At 37.0% G+C, this 22,931-nt stretch overlaps 1 protein-coding gene across 1 annotated transcript in view; it reads left to right on the forward strand.

Annotated features, from left to right (window-relative positions):
• The window catches only part of PLCZ1 (phospholipase C zeta 1), a 44,885-nt gene that overhangs the window by 20,539 nt on the left and 1,415 nt on the right, over positions 1-22,931 (forward strand). Inside the window, exons 8-13 of the mRNA XM_064729866.1 lie at positions 2,626-2,850; positions 4,959-5,115; positions 6,827-6,943; positions 15,848-16,020; positions 19,027-19,159; positions 20,624-20,773. Of these exons, the coding sequence (XP_064585936.1) occupies positions 2,626-2,850; positions 4,959-5,115; positions 6,827-6,943; positions 15,848-16,020; positions 19,027-19,159; positions 20,624-20,773 (955 nt within the window). The remainder of the gene's footprint in view (positions 1-2,625; positions 2,851-4,958; positions 5,116-6,826; positions 6,944-15,847; positions 16,021-19,026; positions 19,160-20,623; positions 20,774-22,931) is intronic.

Genomic DNA, 22,931 nt, shown 5'->3' on the forward strand with positions numbered 1-22,931 from the left:
GCATCTTCACCCTATATCAGAATTTAAGGCAGCAACACAATTCTTGAAATAGAATATTATGTAAAAGTCAGAAGAGATTTTTAACCTTGTTACTTAGCAAGATTTTCAGGATTTGATATTCCTCTAACTAAGCACCTACAGCTGGTAAGGAGAGGAGAAGGGAGAACAACAAGCTAAATTTAAACTGGAGAAACTATTCTTTTTTTAATACTTATATCTCAAATCCAGGGTTTATTCCTTACATTTTTGGGAAGTGAATTTTTACATTACATAATCACAGAGATCAATAGGTGGGTTTGCTTGATCCAAAGTGCTTGTGATTTTTGTCTTGGAAACTTGGCATTGCTTCAGTTGATTTGTGTTGCACATCACATTAACTAGAATATACAAAAAACCAGACTTTTGTTCATTTAATTATGTAAATATTTGTTCCAGTTGATTGTACTTTGAGGCTTTTGCTTATGCCAGCCTTAAAGTCCCTCTATGCTCTAGGGAAGACCTATTATGTTTTACATATTTAAATTTTTTAGTATGCTTACAGTTTATATAGAGGTAAACAGCAAATGTATTTTGCCTTTCATAATGAAACTAGAAAGGAGAAGTTTTAGTGAATGCTCAGAGTTTCAGCTTATTAAAAGACTTTTCAGCTTTCTTGGAAGACTTGGACTTGTAGAGAAATAAGGCGTCACATGCTTAGCAGTGCTGATTACCAATTAAAGAACTCAGATTTCACAGTCATTTTGCAACCATACATTTATTGTAAGTTTTTTGAAGATCTTTGAAGTTCAGACAAAATCCTTGGTATGTCATTTTTTCACTCTGTGTTTCACTTTCAACCATTTGGGGTAACTATTATTACAATTTGCTTCTGGCCAAAAAATAGCAAACTTTCATATCACTGGGGTATTTTTTATGACTGTTTCTAAAATGAGTCATGATTTAAAAATGTTATCTTTGTAGAAAAAAACCAAAAAAACCCCTCCTACCTCAGGGTGTTTACGTTTTTGCTAACAGTTTGTAAACAGAATTTTAGAGACTGACTTAAAACATCATGACCCATTTTTTTATAACTACACACACATTCTACAGTCTTTTTTATTTAAAGAAATTTGCATACAGGAGGCAATAATGTAACCATAGAAAGTGTTTTATTCCCCTGTATACTAGGCTTTGTTTTTTTTTAATTTGTAGAATTAAGTCTTCATGTGAATAACAAAATACAAGATTGAAAATGGATAGAATAGCTTTTAAACATTGGGAAATATGAACATACAAAGGAAAATTCAGAACTCTTAAAAAAATATGGGTAGCATTAATAATATTAAAATTCTTCTAAAAATATCACAAGGAAAAAAAAAAAGAGTGCATCAATAAGAAATGAAGGAAATGTTAAAGGGCATCCTTATTCTGAGTCACCAGTGCAGAAAGACTGATCAAACCTCCCAGCAGCATGGCACTGATAGATATTGGGCATGGGATGTCTCATTGCACTGGTACCCTGGCAAAATACCAGCCTGAAATCTGAAGTGGTAAAGGGATTATGAGCAATGGAGCCACAATGGCAATGAATGGAGTGTCTCTGTCCTTGCCTATAATGGCTCTGGTTTCCATTATAGAACTTTGGGTTTATATGTTTTCATCATCCACACCTTTGATATTTACTTAGTGGATACTTCAAACTACAGCACTTCAGTTACCTTTCATTTATTGTGAAATGATTTGTTCCCTGTTCCTGCCACACTCCCTTTTCACTAGAGCATAGGAAATTTAAGGAATATTTTTGAGGATCACTTTATTCAAGAGCCATAGTAAGTCCTGTTACTCACTGGCAGCTCCAGTGTCCAGATGTAGATTTGAGTGTCTGCTACATAATAGCAGATTTACTATAAATATAATTTTGTAATCAAAGTGAAATGTATATTCAAATAATTCTGTTGCATAGATGAAAGCCATGTTATTAGAATCACTATAATTGAGAGATGCTTTTCCCCCTTTACATTATATATTATGGAGGTTGATACATGCTCATTTATAAACAGAGAAACTGCTTAAACAAAATCACCAAACTGTTGTTTCCCTTAACCGGGTAATATCAGCATAAAGGATCTACTGTAAAGAACACAAGGTATAAACAAAACTTTTAATTTGGTACACAAGACAGATATGCACAAAAAATCAAATGACAAATTTCCTGCAACCTCAATGATAGATGAAAACATTCCAAATTAATATCAGACATGACTTTAAGTACACACACACAAACACATATATATAAGGACATTTAGGCATAGTAAAAAAATATAGTTTTCTGTCTTGCCTGGCTATGGCCTTTGGCTCTTACTTCCTGCTTTTATGTTTTCATAGCTTCAGCATCTGTGTGCCTGTGGTGGAGAGCCTTTTTTGCTGTCATGGGGTTAGATAGCCACATTCTGTTGTGTACTTTGGTCCCCAGATTCTGTTTGGTTTATTTGGCTTTGGCTTCTGCCTCACTCATATCTATTTTGCCTCATTTTATAAGCTCACTTCATTATACTTAATAAACAACTTTGAAGACGAGTTAAATAATACCAAGAGATGAAAAACCTACATAATTCTAGTTATTATTGTTAAACCTCTTTTCAACAGGCATTAAAATTCAAAGTTCTGATAAAAAATAAGAAAGTTGGAACACTTGAGCAAAGCATGCTCAGGATCGAGGAGGAGTATGGTGGTGAGGCAGAGGAAGTGTCTGACTCTGACGTTCCCTCTGATGATGATGACGCAGAAGTCCTGTCTCCTGGAGGACCCAGGACTCCTTCCAAAAGAAAAGGAGATCGTAGATCTTCGCCTCCACCTCAAAAAAAAAGCAAGGTAGCTTTTGCTTCAATTGAATATAGAGAACACATAGATTTTTTTTTTTTTTAAGAAGGACTATATTATCTTAAAATAGAGACTAAATTTAAAAGGGAAACTTTAAAATTGCTAAGATCAGTGCATTTGGAAATTACATTTTTTAGCTGAAGCTTTCAGAGTTTTCCTATTTTTATAAGAAAAGTCAGACTGGACCACATTTTAGTATCCAACCTCCCTGTGGTCCCATCTTGAACTTCAACCCCATTTTCCTCTTTCTGTGCTTGTCCCAGGTGCACAGTACCACAGTAGATTTAAGATGAAGATACCCAAGTGTTTTGTTGGCACCATGGCCCCCTGTGTATAGAGAACATTTATAGCACTTCCTGATGACAACAGGCAGAGTTAACTATTTCTTCCCCAAGTCTACCAGTCTATTTTTAAGACAGATAGACTCCCCTATTTTCTTCTGTTCTGTGATTTTTTACATTAAACTTGGTGCACATTCCTGGTTGTGCTGAAACATTTTTCAGCACCTGGAATTGAAGAGGCATTTTAACATTTATCATGTAGAGACTTAACATTGAGCACTATTTCTGAAAGAAGTGTAAAAATTGGGTGTAATCTCCCATCTGAAAGTCAAATTGAACTTATTTTTTTTAACCAAGTATAATTCTCTACCATTGAAAATCCGTTGCTTTCTTAGAGTTGAAACTGCTTTGTTCAACTTTTTTAAGATGTCAAGCAGCACCTGAAATGTCCAGTCTCTCTTGCACATCATGCTCTGATTACCTAAATGTGGCTAAACTGGCAATGTTCCTCAGAGCGCAGTGTTCTTGCTGAGAAACAGTGTCTCTTTCTTTTTGTATAATTTGATGGTGAAAGTTTCGCTTCTTTCTCATTCCATCTGACATGGAGAAAGAGCAAGGAAAAATGCTGGGGAAGGATGAAGTCTTCTTTGAACAGGAAATGTCAAATTTTTAGGCAAAAGTTTTCAAGTTCATTGGTAGGACCTTTTTACAGATGAGAATGTATTGTGGAATACAATACAATGTATTGTGGAATACTCTTAAACAGCAGCAACAAAAAGTATCTGCTCATGTTTCACAGGCAGAAGAGAAAGTGGTTTCCAGGGTTCCACTCTGTTGGAGTATTTGCCATGCTATCCCACTTTTGGGAGGGAGGGTGGGAGAGCATTTGAATCTGCAGAAGATGCCCCAGTGATGCTGCTGGCTTTGCCTGCCTCCAGAAAGTTGCATTTTTCAGGATTTCCATGGCAGCAGACTCCTATTGCTCCTCGTGGGACACAGCCTCAGAATAATTAATGCTCTTGAACTTTGCATAGTTTAAGAGCCATGAGGAGGCAAACTCTGTTATTTTGTCAGATGAGACTTTGCCTTCAGAAGCTTTAATGGAATGTAAACATGATTAGCATCAGCAGCTCTCTGCTGGCTGCTGCCCCCAATTAGCTCACAAGTTGTGCTGTGGAAAATGAAGTGGTCATGTAGTGCCTCACTGTAAGAGAGAAGACCCTGGTAAAATGTCAGTCATTTCTGCTTGTTTTGGTAATGGAGCAAGACTAAATTAAGATATTGGTGAGAGAGTTTTCGACCTTAATCAAGAAGAAAAGAGTTTTCCTGACTTCAGAGCAATGCTTAGAGGAATAATATGCCTTTGACTAATTTGCTTGGCACGGTGTAATATTTTCCTGTTATTCTACATTTTATAGATGAGTTTATGCTGTTGGTCCTTTCTAGTACTTCATATATTTACAAATAAAGAGTTGGAGGTATATTTTTGAGTAATGTTAAAAGCCAAGAAAAATGATGTTATTGCAAACATCTTAGAAGCAGGAAAACTGTAAAGCTATGCAGAATATTCTGCTAGGAAGCATCTCTCCACTCACCCTAGGATTACTATGATGAACATGAACAAAATAACCTCAATTTTCTCTCACTAGATCAAATCTCACTATTAAAGGTCATATTTATTAAATTCATTAACTGTGGCATCTTTTCTCATGCTTTATGCATCCAAAATTATTGTTTCTGTGAATTATTAATAGTAATAATAATGAAATATGCATTATTGTGACTTTTTTATTCCATTATTCATCTGATGATTATTAGGTGCAGAAGACAAAGATTGCCCTTGCATTGTCAGACCTTGTGGTTTATACAAAATCTCAGAAGTTTGTGGGCTTTGAACATTCCATGCAGTTTCAGAAGTGCTGGGAAAATAATTCCATTGGAGAGTCTCGAGCACGAAAACTTGCAAGAGTTTCAGGTAATTTCTTTTGAGTTAATTAGTTTAAAGTTACTTGTTGCTATGGTTCACTGCTTAGGCATTGGAAGGGTTAAAATTTTATGAAACACCTGCTGTCTGATTTTATTTGGTTCTTTGTATAATACTGTTTTCAAAATGTCCTTTGAACAGCATTTTTTAAAATTTCTGTTGGTTTTGTGGGGAAAATTGATATTCAACTTTGTTTTAATTCCTTGTATTTTTATAAGAACAAATATTAACACAGTCTACAAAATGAATTTCGGCCTTTTGATTAATTGTTTTGTGCATCAAATAATTTAAGAGTTCAGCCAGTACTTGAAAAAGTGTGGAATAAATTTCACTCCTCCCCCTCCCCACTTCCCAAAATCTGGGCTGAGAAAGTGGAGTTGGCTTGGCAGTGCCCTGGCTTTGGTGAGAGCTGCAGATAAGAGCCCTCATGAAAGGGCTGGATAAAGCCCAGAGCAGGCAGTTTGCTCCACTGGAGCACACCCTTCATCTCAGCCAAGCTGGGCTATTCCAAACCCATTCTGGCTTGGAGCATCTCCGTTTGGTGGAGGCAGCACAGTGCAGCCTCTGCTGCTCCAGCTCCAGCTGCCTGCCCGGGGCCCTGGGGGTGTGGAGAGCAGAGATCACTGGCTGTGACAATGGCAATGGCAATGGCAATGACAATGACAATGACCCCTGCCACATGCCCATTCACTCGGGGCCAGCCCTGCTGCCACCCACCCACTTTGTGGAGGCGCTTCAGTGCCTGGTGAGGTGAATGATGCATCAAAAAGTAGGATTTTCCAGCCATCCACAGAGAGTCCTCTCTGTTCCTCCAGTACTCTAGGGAATATAAAAGTAGCTATATAACCCCACCCCTCCTCATAAAAACCACCCCCAAACAACAAACCCTACCTAAATCAACCACACAAAACCCCTAAACAAACAAAAAATTATGAGAGGAGAATGGAACATATCAGAGAGATGAGCCTGGAAATGTAGATTTTTGTTGAATAACTAACAAGGAATCATGTAGATAGAAGGCATCTGGAGCTTCCCACATCTGTGTAGTCTATGCCTGCATATGAGAAAGGAGGGAACACAGCCAGCAGAAGAAAAAACAATGTTCATGAAAAGTTAACAACTTCTGAGGCTTATATAAGAATAATTCAAGTGGCTTTTAAAAGTATGTTCTTCCCTGGTCTCAATATTATTTAGTAATTTTATTTAAATCTCCTAACAGCAAACAAGCCAAGATCATCTAGAGATGATTTTCTCTTTCATTTTGAGCTACTATAGAATGAGGAAACTTTTGTGCAGTTCCCTGTTGTGTCTTAGTTTCCCATGAGAACACAGTGGGCTTTAGTGTAGAAATCATATAATTACCCTGTAAAAAGATGAAGAAACAGAATATTCCAGTGAAGGAATGATTTTTGGTTCATGAACTTCTTACAGAAGTCTGCACTTTATACAGAAATACTGTCAGATTCAAATACATGGAAGATATTAAGGTTTCAAAATAAGATTTTAGGCATAGTTCAGAGTGGTCCATGTATTAATGTTGAAATAGAATACATTGATATAATATTGTGTAAAAAATTGCTGGAAAAAATTATTATTTATTTGAATAAATAATAAAAATGAATGCATTTTTATTATCTATTCAAATAGGACCTCTTTAATAGCAAAGGTTTTCTTACCAAGATTTTATCCTTCTGTTTATCAGCTAGCCAGTTTATTGCACATACTACAAGATTTATTACAAGAATTTACCCCAAGGGATCAAGAATGAAATCTTCAAATTATAATCCTCAAGAGTTCTGGAATATAGGGTGTCAAATGGGTATGTATCCTTGCAGAGATTATTGCATTCTAGGCTTTACAAATACAAGAGTTTCTTGCTTTCTGTAGTATTTTGGTGTTATATAGGTTGCATATTTCCCACCAGTGGCATTATTTTAATGTTTTATGGCCTTAGAGATAATTTTACCTTCATCTGTTTGTTCTTCAGTTTGAAAGATTCTCATTACAGAATATTTTTCTATGTCTGCCTGCTACATCTTCTTCAGCCCTAGGTAAAGGAGAGCAGAATAGTTGAGCTTTGGTTTTTTTTGTTTTGTACTCACAAATATATTCTGTCTTTGAGTCTTGGCCAAGGGCACCTGAGGGAGGCTGTGGGTGAGCAGGGCACTTTGCTGCAGGCTCCTGGTTTGGAGGTGAAAGGTTTGGATTCACCTTGTCATGTTAAAATACACACTCATCCAAGGACAGGCACAGCCTCCACTCTGCCTGCAGGGCCCTGGAGCTTATGTCACCCTTGTTCCAGGCTACCTTTTCCACTTCTTTAATTTCTCAGTTCCCCATATATCCCCTGTGACAAGTTACCTTCTCCATCCTGACTGTTTATATTGGAGTAGAGTTTTACATAACTACACAAGGACTACAAAAGTTACTAATTAGTATAAATTTTACTTGTTTCTGTGTCCTTATAAATGCTTATTTGCAGTAGAGATTTGGACTTGGGCTGGGCTATCCAAGTATCTTCTCATTACCACACTGTGTGCAATTGGTTTGATTATGTTCTGTCCTTGTGGTTCATGCACACTTAGTGTAATTTCTGGATTAATGACTGGGGTGCTGCACTCTCTGTATGCTGTCATTGCTATCTACACTCCATACTGCCATTAAAAACTAGTAAGTTTGTTCCATGCTTAGAGAAACAACTAGCCAGAGATCCTTAATTTAAAATGGAATCAATCTCTCAGTCTTATCATGCTGCAATTGACTAGTTTTCTTTCTGGCCTGTAAATCTCCACACTTATCTTTGAAAGAATATCCATTTGTTAGATCACAGACAAGGCTGAAGTCTTTCAAAATTACTATACTGATTGTTTACTCAGAGTATACTTTAATGAGAAGTCATTCTAAACATTAGTATGCAAAACATACGACTTTTGGTGCATAGAGGGTTTGGGCCCCTTCCTGGAAGAATGAAAAATATGCAGGAAGTGGTTAGATCTGCTCTCTTGGTCACTTCATTTGCATCTTTACTTAAAAACCCCTCCATTTTTCACATGGGAATAGGCGGATTAAAACCAATTCTCCACATATATAATTTCCAAGCAATGTTAGATCTATTCTTAATTCCGTAATCTGCTTCAGATAAGTGTTTGGCAGAACTACAGCTGCTCTCCACGATGCAACTCCCAGAGTGAGTGTATCAGTGAACATTCTGCTGATGTCCTTCCACTGATTTAACACAGAGTTTTGATTTCTTATGTCGGTCCCATGTTTCTATAATTCACATACTTTTTGTGTGTACTTTACACACCCTGCCTTTGTATTTTACACCCCATGCACAGAAGTAATCCTTCCAGATCCCTTCTGCCACTTCCCTAAAACTCTTCAAAGGACTCTCAGGTTTCCCCTATGCCACCTATTCCCCTTCTTACCTCCCTTCTCCTCCCCACACCTGCAAGTTTGCCTTCAAGTTCCTTTAACATCCATAACTTCTTCTGGCTGGGCAAAGAAAGTGTATTAGGTTTTGTTCAAACCTAACATATAATACTGCCTGCCAGGCCTCTGCATCCTGTAATTATGAGAATTGAGTTATTCCTTCACTTCCCTTTAGTGATGGACCCAAAACAGTCTCTCTCCTGTACCTTGCCAGCAATTTTCTCTAAATTGCTTGGAACACATTAACTTGGAGCAGGCTGGCACTCAGCTAAAGCAGGATGAAATGGTCCAACAGGCTCAAGATTTGTTGGGGCTGAGGATGGGACATGTAATTGTGTAAACCTAATTTCCAGAGGAAGGCAAGTTAAAAAGCTCACTGAAAAGTACAGAGTTTCCACAAAATAGCTTTTGGATATCGCTGTGCACTCCCTGTCTCTTCTCTGAAAATGGAGACTCATAAGAACAGGAGGTTTTTTGTGAAAAAAAAAACCAACCCCACTTTTCATAGTCTGTGAAAATTAGTATGCCTTCTGCATACAACTGCAGTGAGGCACTGGAAAGAACTGGTTTGGTGTATCCATGTCTCCTTTTTCTTTAGTAAATAAAATGAAATGGAAAGATTTATGCAGCGAAAGAAAATTCAGGGCAGTTATTTAAATAAACTGATGGCAGTTGTTTTATATCAATTGAGAAAAACAACAAAAAATCTGAAACAAAAGAGAGCCTCAGTGAAAATAAAAAAAAGATTTAAATATCATATTGAATATGGCATTTCCATGCAGTAGGAAATGTTATGAATGTATCAAAGCACTCTACAGGCATGACCAAAACATGTCATAAGTTACAGGAGAAAGCCATGGTGTGGCAGGTACAGAATTTTGTTTCAGAAGATCCTATATGTGCTTTTTGGAGTGTGCATGAAATTTATATGCTGCTGTGAAAATTGTGCTTGGATAATGGGTTTTTTCGTACTGTAGGTTTTGTCTTGGCCTGTGACACTGAAATGCAGCTTGGCAAATTTTTTCACATCTGTTTTGTGGCTCAGTCTTGTGTGCAATAATATGACAAAATATGAAAAGAGGAGGGATAAAGACCTCTCTAACCACTTCTGATTTCAATCTCTGAAGCAACCAAGGGAAAAGAAACCAACTAATTTTGGTATGCCACACCTGTGAAAATCAAAATGGCTCAAATCTGACCCTGCTTGGGTGCTGTGTCAATAACTATATTATTACTGCCTTCTATTGGCTTTAATAGCCCAAAAATGCCTCCCTGGGAAGTAAAAACTAGAGGAATATTTTTTTAATGTTGTCCCTTGAAGTTCATTGATTTGATCCCCACTAGGAGTGAAGTGGTGCAGCTAATTTGAGTGTAGACATCTACAAGATAGGTGGGACAATATGATTCTACATATGAAGCTCCACAAATGCACTCAGCTTTCCTTTGGAATGGTTCCAAAGGCTAGGAGCTGTTTTGGATGAAGGTTTCATGTTTCTTCTGCAGAAATGTGACTGCTGCCAGGTTTATGAAAAAGCTCTTGGGCTACTCTGTAGCCTGTTTTTTTTTTAGGCAGTTTTTGGTGTGTGGAATAGATACTGGGATTTCACATAAAAGCAAAGAAACATTGAAATTCCATTTTATCAGCTTTTCCAGCTGTCTTCACTGCAGCCAACCAATAGAGTAGTAAATAATTTATGTGGAGTCTAATAAATTTTAAAAGAAGATGGGGGGGAAAAATTGCAGGAACGCAATTGTTTCTGAAGTCCTTGCAGAACTTATTCTAAAATCTGTCAGTGATTCAGACTAAAACAGGAAAGGGAAGTTGATAATATTCACTGTTCTGCCAAGAATCACAAATTAAATAAATTTTTAAAATTTTGGAAAATTTTCAGGTGTAAATAACAGCCAAAAGATGCTCAGCCTTACACTAAATTTCAGACTGATACATTAATTAAATAGCACAAATCAAATTAGATTTTTAGTCCTGATAATTTATCAGAAATGCTTTAGGTACTTTTCCCATGAGAACCTCACAAGAGAGGATCCCTACTTAAACCCTTTGCAGATATACTGGGACAATGGATGACTCAATCACCTGACATCTTTTTTTTCCAGTAGAACCACTTGTAATTAAGTAGGAACAATGTCAGCAATTATGAAGTGTATGACTGAATTCTTCACATTTCTTTTGACAGTATCTTTGGAGCCACAGTATTAAATTGGCCCAAAGACAATTAAAAAAACATTATAAGCATATTATGTCACAGTTCTGCATTTATTCAGTTCTCAGAAGAGCAGTCCCTCTTCCTCCCTCACATTGTAAGTCATTCATAAATCAATTTTCTGTAGAATAAAAACAACCATTTCAAAATGTGTAGGTGAAAAATAAAGCCAGGAATTATCATGAAGCTTAATAAAATTTGGAGTCTGTTAGAGGAGGGAAAAAATAACAGTTTGACTGATTTTTTTTTTTTTTTTTGCCTGGAAGAGAGGTGAGACTTTGTATGCCAAAATTTATACTGTCCATAGAAACTTTGTGTTGTAAGGGAAGCAATCATTGTATAATTTTTTTTTTCTGGTAGGAAAAAATGAGTTTTTTCTTTATATTTGGTCAGGTAGACCAAAGTCCTTGTTCATAAAGTTTGTGTGAGGTCTCACCTATTCACAGGTTTACTCTCTTGCACCTCGAAGCCCTTCCCCCTTGTCCTGTCATGCCCTTGTAAACAGTCAAATAGTCTTGTTCCATCTTTCTTGGACTCCTGAGATATTTCTGTAAATTTGGGCAGTGATGGATTGGGTGCAGCTGTGACCTGCTTGTGAGAAGAAAGCCTAGACAGCCCATGCCCAGCCTGGAGTGCTGATGTGGAATGAAAGCAGTGTCCTCAAATCCAAGCACATTGATCATCTCATGGCCAATGGCAGCACTCCAGAGCTTTGGGATACAGGCCTGTTTTCAATAGGATTTCCCAGGCTGTGTGCAATTCAGTTCAGATTTTGAATATCTAAGGCATAGATTTTTTTGTTGCATTCATTGTGAGTGGCCCACATTAAGAACACAGACAATTGGAAAGAGCTGAGAGGAAGGCAACAAGGCTGATTAAATTGTGATCTATTAAATCTCTTTAGATTCAAATGAGTGAGGTGAATCATGGAGATAGGAAGCACTGAGTGCTTTTTGCATACGGTATTTTTTGAAATGGCATAAAATTCATACACTTTGAGATGCATTTTTAAATGGCATAAAATGCAATTAAGTAACTCATTTTAAGAAAAAATGGTGATAAATGTGTCCTTATCCATTTTAAAATCTTCCCATTTGAATGGGAAAATACATTAAACCTTATGGTTGTAATATAGGTAATAGAACCAGGAAGCAAAGAACAAAAGAAAAAAATATACATTTTAAAAGTTCCACTAGGACTATTAATAAGAGGCAGGATAACAGACAAAGGATGTGCAGTTTTTCTCAACTGCCCTAAAATCATATTCACAGTGCTCATTTGGTTTTAAAAAGCTTTTGCTTTTAGATTATAAATCAATTATGTCTTGAATTGTGGTGCTTATGGAAGGTGCTGTATATGAATATTTAGAATGTCTTTAGTTCTGCACTTGGTTATAGGACTGACTTCAGTTAACTGCTTGTGATACAGAGATTTGGGGTCAAAAATAGTACTGCTGTGTGTATTATGGAATGGCTCATCTTTTTTTGGAGCTGGGCTATTTCCTACCTTCCATTTGCTATATGAAGTTATATAAGTTATTTACTATATAAGTTATTTGCTATATGAAGTTATTTACTCTTGGGGCTTCCTGGGACAGCCACGGCAGTTTTGGTGCTTTGCAAGGTGATTTGAGTATGGAATACTCTGATCTGAGGGGGACTCAGCCTCGTGGTTCTAGGAATACTTGAATCCATTTCAGGTGCAGGAATCACACTGAGGAATTCCTTTGCTCAGGTCGTTCCCCAAGCCCAGGTTTTGCTGTTCTGCTTTGATTTGGAGTCAATATTAAAGGCTTTTGGTGCTTAATGAAAGGACTAAGGAAAAAGTTTAATGTACACAGTGTTAAAGATGCCTTTACTTCCCCATGAAAACCATACATCAAGATTATGTACTGCTCAGATGGTTTCACTGCAAGCTCATTTAGGCTTATTTCCAAAAGAAACTGTCAGTTTAAATCTCTCTTCATACATGCATTAAATTTATAATGTTTCATAAAAAAACAGTACAAAGGATGTTATTGACAGTTCTGCTCTTGAATTCAGCAAAGCTAAAATGAAACACTGGGTAGAAATTCAGGGTTGTTTGCAGAAAGTTGCTCCTCAGCCCATGCTGCTAGGCACAGCTTTTGGTTTATGATCCTTGCCATTTTTCAAGAAGTGTTAGGGCTATAACTGCACCTGATTAAAAAGAAAAACTGTGCATCAATGCACCATAAAGCAGTGCCCTGGGAGGCCCCAAGCAGCTATGAACCCTGTGAACAGTTTTAGTAGAGGTTTCCATCTCAGAGAATATGACACAAAATCTCACATTTGCTTAATCACCTTAAAACTTGCAACACAAAGAAACCAGCAGGTAAATGAAAACTACTGTTCCATATGTTTTTTTACTTGTTCTAAGGTCAAATTAAATTAAGTGAAAACACAGTGTTGATGTTTGAAGATATGAACCCATAATAACATTGCCCTTCACTTGTGTTGCAAAAGTAATTTTCCTAATATGATAAAATATAAAGTATTCTCATTTGCTTGTTGCTGTTGTTACATCAGATTTTCCTGCTTAGTTGCCTATAAAGCTTGGTAAATTTAGCAGTAGTCTCATTATGTGCAATCATGTAATTTGGTTCATCATGTGGAAGCTGCTATTTGAAGCTGACTGTTCAATGTGCCTAATTTCAGTTGCACTTTTAAGCCCACATATTCTGAAAGTGTGGCCCAGGAATCACCTGAGGACTGAGAGGTCCTGGGTTATCTGTGGTTCAGACTTCCAGGGGCCTCAGGGTTGCAGCTCTTGTAGCATCCTCTGCACAGCTTGATTCAATGTATTAAAATATGACAAGCATCATAGAGCACCAAATCTGGGGCTGTTTCTGGATGATGTGCTGATCATGAAAAGCAAATTGTGAACTACTGCCAAAACCATACCAAGAAAATACTTACCCTGTTTAAAAAAGGCAATGGTGTGCAAAGGGCAATATGAACACTGTGAAGTTTGAATTCTGTTGTTAAAGTTAAAACAGATTTCCTGTGTATATTAATATAAAATCATGTCTGCATCTACATTAACACTTAGTTCCAAGCGGGACTGCATGTTGTGTTTTGCTGTTTCACATTTTTTTTGTTTGTTTGGGATTTTTCTAGACAGGGTTTCCATATTGGTTCATGATGCAGAGCAATCTTAGCTAGCACAGATGGGATTCCTGTCAGATTAAATAGATGATGCACTCTGGGAGCACTTCATATATTCCACCCATTAATTGGTTTTGAGACTATGGAGCCAGGCCCGAGCCCTTCAGAAGTAACCCTACCAAAAAACATGTGTAGTGCAAATATCAGGTCCATTGTACCAGCTGCTTCATTCCTATTTGTCTTGTTTGCTACAGAACATTTTAGAAGGATCATCAAAGCAGTGAAGGAACAAATAATTTTTGCATGAAAACAATTCTGTGTGTTTTCCACCTGCGATAGGATTTTTGCATTATGTCAAATGTTCATTCAATACATTCATATTATCTCATAAAAACAGGTAATAATGTCCTCTTCATGAATTATTACCAGGACTCACTTGAACTGCTTAAAGTCTTCTTTTTTCATTCCTACCAAACCACCAGTTTAAGTAAATGACTTCTTATCACTGTCTGTTTAACACATGTCACAGGTTCATAATGCCATCATTCATTCACTGCTGATTTGACTTCTGCATTTTCTATTTTGAACGTGACAGGAAGCTCCAATGTACTGGAATAGGGGGAAATTTCATTAAACAGGTCTATTTCAATGTTGGCTTTATCTCATGAATTACAATATCCTGTTGATGAGAAATGTGATAGTTTATTATTGGTGCTGCAGCATACCAAAAATGTTTTCAACTGCCAAGGAAAGGAAAATCTGTCAGGCGTATTCTTGCAATAATCACCAGTACTGGAGGATTAAACTCCACGAGAATGTGTGCTCACATAAATTTAAGAACACTTTTTAAATTGCTTCTAGTTCTATAAACTTATATTGCATTTTCACTGGGTGTTCTAACAGTAAACTAAAGCTTCTAAATCTTCTGGGTGAGATATTTTTTAGATGAATTCTGCACCATAACTAAGGCTGGATACAATCCTGTGGTTTTGACTTCTGCACCAGAACTTTGTTAGCAGCTTTGGAGTGCAGAGTCTTGCTGCTCTAGAGAAACTAGGATGTGAATATAGTTGTTAGGGAGAAAACATTTCATATTCTTCTAGGTCTAATTTAGAAAGAAAAGGGAAAACAGATATAGCAATGTAAAAATATCTATAGGGTAATTTTTAAAATGGGGTACAGTTCTAAAAAGTGCGCTGCTTTTGTGCACAAATAATTATGGGTGTATGAGTATGGGGATTTTTGAAGGGATTTTGAATGAGTTAGAGATGGGATTTCTGAGTTGTTTTGATGTGATTTATTGTTCTTATCGTCTACATAAATAGGAAGGGTGAGTTCAGCTCACATCTTTAAGGTTTAGAAGGTTACAAGACTCCTAGTTATAAGACCTTTTAAGGATTTATTGATTAATAAACACTGTTAATAAAGATATTTATGTTTTTGACCTAATCCTTAAATATTTCATCTTATGGACTCATGTTACAGTGTAAGCTGTAAGCTTTCTTAGCCAATCATGTTATGACATATAAACTTACAGTACTGCATTCTAAACTCCTTGTTTACCTCTGTTACTACTTTTATTTTTTCTATATCTTAAACTCTAAAACTCTAAACTTTCTTCTTCTTAATTTGATATGTTTCTGCTTTAAACTATAAATCACATTCTCGCTTCTAGAACTTAAATCTGGAAACTTTTTCCAAGGTCTCAAATTGAATCCTGTGTTTAATTCTAAGCTTTGGCTTACAGGCCCAAAGTTCTAAGAATTCCTTACATTTCAGATTCCAGCAATTGAGTATCACTTAATTTAAGGGAAATAGCAGGATCTTACATATGAATTGAGAGATATAGATACCTTAAACTCATTTGCTTTCTTTTAAAGTATTTTTTTAATAAAATGTTATCAAACCTAATTCACTAAAATCAATATTGTTCTAATTTTCCAGTGGCCCTAAACTTCCAAACACCAGGCCCATACATGGAATTGCAAGATGGAAAATTCCTGGACAATGGTGGTTGTGGCTATGTGCTGAAACCTGCATTCCTGAGGGATCGCAATACCACATTCACACCCCGAAATGTGGGAACACACAGCAAACCAATGTCTCTGTCAATAAGGGTAAGGTTACTGAAGTGTTGCTTGGTTCCATAAAAATGGGAAAACAAATGTTATCTAGTTCAGATACAATTGTTATCTATTTTTTTTCCCATTTTATTCTCATTCCTGTTTGTTGGGAATTAATATTTTCAACAAGAAAGGTAAAACTTTCATATAGTATCAACTGCTTCTTTCCAATCTGTAGCTCACTTATGTTTGCTAAAAATATGTAAGAGTTCAGAGCCTCTAAGAGTCTGTAAAAATACATGATTTTTCAGGATGCTGTATAAAGAAATATGAATAATGGAGCTGACAAATGGACCAGTTAATTGTGCTTGTGGAAACTGAGCTGAAAACACAGAAATCAAATGTGCACTTTGGGTGTTATTTCTTTCAATATCAATAATACCAAGTGTACTGTTATAATGCTAATTGAGAAATGGAAATTTTAAAGATAAAATAGGAAGCTTTAGGCTTCTTATAAGTCTCATTATCTTCCTATGCATATATTAAAGATTATTTATAATCCTAAAATGGTATAAATAAGTGTGAAAGGAGGGATGAATTAATAAGTCTTTGAATTATTTCTACTTCTCCCAAATTATAATGTGATTTACGTTCCAAAAATACTAGAAATACATGTAATTTACAAATAAATGGTTAGAAAAGCCCCCTTTTTTTGAGATACAGTAGATTTGTTATAATTGTTCACTAATTAGAAAACCCTCTTTTCCCAATGAAAAAGTAATATTTCTGAATACACTGAATACCACTGGCATAAATGCTATTTAATTAGCATATAATTAGTGTGTAATTGCTATTTTGTTTCTTTCAGACTAATAAATAGTGGAGATAAAGCAATAGTTAGTGACAATTATAAAATACTTACATAATGCACGCACCTAATCAAGAACATTTTAGTGTTCTGACAGTGAGCATACCAATTGTGAAAAGACATTGCTGGATGATTTCAGGCAGCCAGGCAAATACATCACTTATTTTAGCCCTAATTTGGATGAAGCTGGAATTAGGATGAGGAGAAACCCTGAATTGTAATGCAGGAGACAAAAAAAAATCATTGTCAGTGCAAAGGAAGTGTCTGAGCTTGGGAGGAGCTGGAGAAGAGAAAGGCAGTGTTTTAGACTGAGGACTTTAGGCGGAGACTACAGGCTGGTAGAGGAGCAGTGGCATCCCACTGGCTGAGGCACTGAAGGGCACAGAGGACCCCATTCATTCTCAGCAGCAAAAACCAGGAAATGGTGGTTGAAGACAAAAGGAATTGGGAGCAGGAGTCAAAGGAAAAGCAGCTTCTGCTGGAAAAGTTACTAACTGGATGAATGGAGAAATTACTTAACTGAAAGCAAAGATATAAAACATCTAGGGGGCAAATCTCTCAGAATGAATGAATAAAGTACAGAAAAGTCACATAGGGCCTGATTTTACTGAATTCATTATCCTCAACCTGATGTGCCACAATTCCCATTAAGAGGCATGGAGCTTTTGAAGCACAAATAGAGATATTCAAGGTGCTTCATAAAGAGTCTTCTCAGCCTAACAATTTTTATGTCTCTGCAGCACCTTGGATCTCAAACATGGATTGGATTTATGTATTTGGGTCCTAGTGTGCTCAAAAGAACTCACTCTTTTCCCACCCCAGGGGAAACTTTGGCTCTAGCAATGGCTCATGCAGGCCTTGGCAAGAGCACTCAGGACATGGCAAGGAATCTCCCAGGTTCCCAGTGGGCAGCCCATCAGGGATTGCAAAGCTTCCTGGTGAAGGCTGTAGCTATTCCCTAGGAAGAAAGGACATCAGTGTTTGCCAAGGCGCTGCTCTTCAATATTTCAGACTAAAACTTCTCTTTGAGCAAGGCGTTACAGAAAATACCCAAGCAAAAGCTGGAATTTGTGGGTTTTGATTGTTTGGGCGGCTGACAGGGGAATGAGAAACTCTTATGATGCTTAGTCCTGAGACCAGGATCAGGGGTCATATCTTGCAGCTGTGTTTGCAGGCTTGTATATCTCTCCCAAGACATTTCATACACTGATTTCTAAAAAGCTGATTACTGCACAGATGTTTACTCTTTCCTAGGTGTCCTGAAATATAGATAGAAAGCAGACAAAGTTGTGACTTTCAGAAGTCCTTTCTTGGGCTGGGTGCCAGATTACAGGGCAGTCTGAGACAAAATTTCCAGGTAGCTAACTAAATTAAGGAGAAAAACATCAGGAAGCTCACTAAATGAGGAGTTTTTGTGTTACTGTGTGAGACATGAGGCACAGGTGAGGGAGTCTGCTACACACCCTGTAGCACAGTGCAGATGTCACCGTGGGTCTTGATGCTGATCCACTCCCCACAGACTGGAATTCATGATCTTGATAGTAGAAAATGTAAAAATCACTGTAGACTGATTCCTCCAATGTTATTATTTTGCATGGTAACAAAATAGAATTTTTATGTGCAGCTATTGAGTAAAAACCCCTGAAAAATATTGTTTAAAAATATGGTATCAGTGTTATATATATATATATATACACACATATATATACATATATATAGTTAGTGACATATATATTATATATTTATTATTCACATATATATTTATATATTTAATTATCTATATATTTTTTATTTATAAAGAGGGTGGTGAAACACTGGCACAGGCAGCCCAGAGAGGTTGTATGTGTCCCATCCCTATAACCATTCAAGGTCAGTTTGGACTGGGCTTGGAGCAATCTGTTCTAATTAAAAATGTTCCTAAATATATAAATGTTTCTATATATACATATGAATATATCTTAATATATATTATATAAATATATACCACAATATTTCTAAAAATTTATCAACAAATTAAGTTAGATGAAATCCATATAATTGATTCCACTGTATTTAATATGTCTTTAATACATCAGTTTATGGCTGGTATATACTTGAAATAATTTCTTATGAATGGTTTCTCTATTATGGCTACCATATGGCTGTGAATAGTTCATTCTTACAGTTATTTCAATATAACTTTAATTTTCCAGCTGATCAGTGGCCATCAGTTACCACCCAGTGCCATGTCAAAGACCAACAAAGCTGACCCCACGGTGCAGATAGAAATCTATGGTGTGCCAGAGGATCAAGCCAAGAAGAGATCTAGTGTTATAAAAAGCAATGGTGAGCAGCAGTCTGATTCTCTTGGCTGTGAACAAAGCACAACAACATTTTATAAGAAATCACCAAGGAATTGTTATAGAAAATGTAATTATTTATCTCTAGACTAGGATCTCCTGGCACAAAATCTGTAGCAGAAGTTCATGCTGTGTGCCATTTTTCTAGACTGGTAGGCTAAGGAAGCATAAACTCCTAGCTGGGATGTTTTTTGCTCACTGCTGTGGGATCATCCTGGACAGCAGCTCTGCCCCACAGAGCTGATTGCCTGCTCTCCCCCAGCTGGATGGGAAGAGGGCTGGAAGGGCCAAAATGAGAAAACCCATGGGTTGGGAAGACAGTTTAATAGGTAAAGTAAAAGCTGCTTTACACACAAGCAAATCAAAATAAGGAATTCATTCACCACTTCCCATGGGCAGGCAGGGGTAAAGCCATTCCCAGGGAAACAAGGCTTCATTATGGAGCTTTGTGTTACTTGGGAAGAGAGTTGAGTGCCTCCCTCCCTGCTTTCCCCAGCTGCGGGCACGCCACCCTTGCTAAGGAACATCCCTTTGCTCAGCTGGGCTCAGCTGTCCTGAGGCTGCTTTGCACAGGGAGAAAGACAGAAATCTCAACACTGCGTGAGCCCAGCTCAGCAACAGCTCAAACTCTTGTGTAATCAGCACTGTTTGGGTTAAAAATCCAAAATGCAGCACCATAGGGGTTGATATGAAGAAAATTAATCCTATCCCAGCCTAAACCAACAGACAAATTGGTAAATTTAGACTTTTTTTCTTAAGCAATTGCTGTAACTTCATCACTTGTCTCATTTGAAGTTTTTAGTAGGAGTAATCCCTTAATTGCTTGACAGGTGAAGTGTGTACTCTTTGTTGCTGTCTTTGAACACTCCCTTATCTTTATAATATAGATCTTCTTGATGTCTCAGACTACAACTTCCCTGTGATCTGCCTTTTTCTGTATCTCTGAACATTTTCTATGCTTCCTTTTTCTTTTTCTTTTTTTTTTTTAGATGGCTGCTGTTTTAAATCAGCCCCTGAATTTCTTTTCTCTCTAGGAACATTGCTAAAGACAAAGTAACCCATTCTGTTCCACATTCTTTTTTTGTCTTTCTAGTCAAGTGAGTGTTTTACTACCTGAATTTATTTACTCACTGTGAAAGGAGAAACTTTGGCAAAAGCATGAAACTGGTATGGCTATCAGAAAATTTAGGTTGAGCAGAAGTTCTTAACTTGGCTATCCTTGGCCCATTTTGCTCACTTTTAAGGGATGACACCAACTGTCTTAGGCTTTTGCACCTCTAGAGTCAGTGGGAGTCTGGTTATTTATTTAAATGGGCACAGATATCTAAGGAAAAAGAATGACTCTTTACCAGTTCAGACTAGTGATAGCAGGTACAATAATTCAGTTACTGAGTAGAAAAAAAAAAAAAGAAATCACATTTGAATCCTGTTTCTTTTCTCTTTTCCTTAGCTTTGTGCCCTAGATGGAATGAAACCTTCTCTTTCAACATCCAAGTTCCAGAGCTGGCAATGATACGCTTCTGTGTGGAGGATGAGGTGTCTCTGGTCAACAAGGACTTCCTTGGCCAGTACACTTTACCTGTGATGAGCCTGAATACAGGTAGTACTTTTATGTGAGCCATCTGTAACAGCTTAAAAAATCTGCAACATTCCAAGCTTTTATTTTTACTGTAGCATTGAAAGAGTACAGCATCATGCCTGTTTTCTAGAGGGAGATTGTGTAACTAAATGAAAACGTGGCACTCTCTGTTTTTTTAACTAATTGTATTCTCTGAATGCAAATCCACGATGTTGAAACCAAAGCAGTATTAATGACAGGAGATTATTCCCACTGCAGTATTCCATTCTAGATGGAAACTGCCCAGGTGGTATTTTAATTCATTGCAAGAAGTGAGACTAGTCAGAACTGCTATGAAGGCAGCAGTTTTGTGCAATTCTTACTCAGATAAGTTAAAAATCCAATATCAAATTAAAACAAAACAAGCCACCAGAACTCCCTCAGGTAACCTATCTGCAACTTTTCAGAGTGGAGAACAATGGTTATAAATTAGACCAAAGATGGCATTTTTCTTGCTGGAGTTTCTTTTGTTAAGCCAGTGGAGTTCCTGGAACCTTTGTAATGAATAGGCTGCACATAAAGAGCAGACACAGAAGTCAATAGGCCAAGGAGAAAGGCTTATGTAAAATGGCTGTTTACTACACTGGCTTTCCAAAGCTATTTCTGACAAAACAAACAGCTTTTATTAGAGAATAAAGATGCGAAGGCAAAACATTGGAGCTGGCAACAGGCACTGAGCTATTTTATTAAGCTTAACAGGATTTTAAATGGCTTTTTTCCCCTCATGTTTGGAAGTCATAAAGCTGCTTGTGATTCTTAGTTGAGGTTGAGGAGTTATACAAGAACAAAGACATTACTCTCAGAGCTCAGTTGTTTTTCTACAACATAAATTTTTACACTGATAACCTTTTACTTTCCTTTTATTTGTATACTTCTGGATACTGAAAGAAAATTCAACTCACCAACTCACAATGTCTCAGACAAATTCAAATATCAGGCACTGCTGCTTACAAGTGCTTGTAAAATTATTAATTGAGGCTTTTTTAGATGGCTTTTTTAGTGTGGCTTAATGTCTCTGTAAGATTAATTTTGCTCACAAATTAGGTATTCATATTTTGGAAAAGTAAGAACAGTAGATTTTTGAGGAAATATTTCCAGTGGAGTAATTCAAAATGCTAGGGAATAAGTTTAGGTACAAAAACTATAATTGATGCCAAACAAATTGCCCCTTAACACAACATTAAAAAAAAAAGTAATTTGCCATCAGGATGTCCAGAAGCCATTAATAAAATGCTTCTAAGAAGTGAAATGATAAATAATTTCAAAATTTATTGCAACGCTTACCATTGAGATCTCTGAAACCAGGTTCTGGAACGATGGTTTTGCTTTAGGTACCAAGGCTCTCTAAACAGAGAAATGGCAAAATAATTCTTGCAGAGGGAGTCACATAAAGAAGACAAGGGAAGAACTGCCTAAAATGCTGAAGGATGAGCTAGGATTTCAGTCTCAGTCCTCAGCACTCAAATTGCTTTAATCTGTGCTACAGGACTGCCCCTCACTCCCTAGGATTTGTATCCCTGAGGCGTCCCTGAGGGCAAGTTCCTTCCAAAAGCTGATAAGTGCTTACATCTTTTTATTTTCTTTGTCAGGCAGTGAGAAAAAGTCGTGCCATTTCCTCCCTCCTCTGCATTTTCTTTTGAAAGGATTCAAATCTATATCCACACTGCCTTCCTTTCCCCAGCACCAGACTCCCAGCTACTTGTAGACTCCACTGGGGAGGAATGTTTGCTACCCAGCTGTAGCAGAATTTGATTTTCCATGTAGTGACTATGTAGCTATACTCAGAGGGGCTGAAATTGAGAGAAATTCTCAACCTGGGTGGTTAAAGGCAAATAGAAGGGGAGTGCTCTGTTACAGTCCCTGGGCCAATGAATCTGCCATGGAGAATGCTAATACAGGACAGGAACTCAATTATTACCTCCATTATCATCCATGAGGAGTTAATTATTTAATGCAGAATGGAGCAATTTCAGTTAAAAAGAAAGTTTTACTTCTCTCAGGACACTTCGTAGAATATTCTGTAGGTAGAAGCTAGACCACAAGTCTTCAGAAATTATTCTTAGTCCTTGAAGTGTATCTTTGGATAGGAAATCAACCAAGCCTTCCACATATTGTGTGCATGCTAAAAAAACTCAAAAGA

The sequence above is a fragment of the Zonotrichia leucophrys genome, chromosome 1A (genome assembly GCF_028769735.1).
Source record: "Zonotrichia leucophrys gambelii isolate GWCS_2022_RI chromosome 1A, RI_Zleu_2.0, whole genome shotgun sequence".
In the NCBI taxonomy this organism is placed as follows: Eukaryota; Metazoa; Chordata; class Aves; order Passeriformes; family Passerellidae; genus Zonotrichia; species Zonotrichia leucophrys.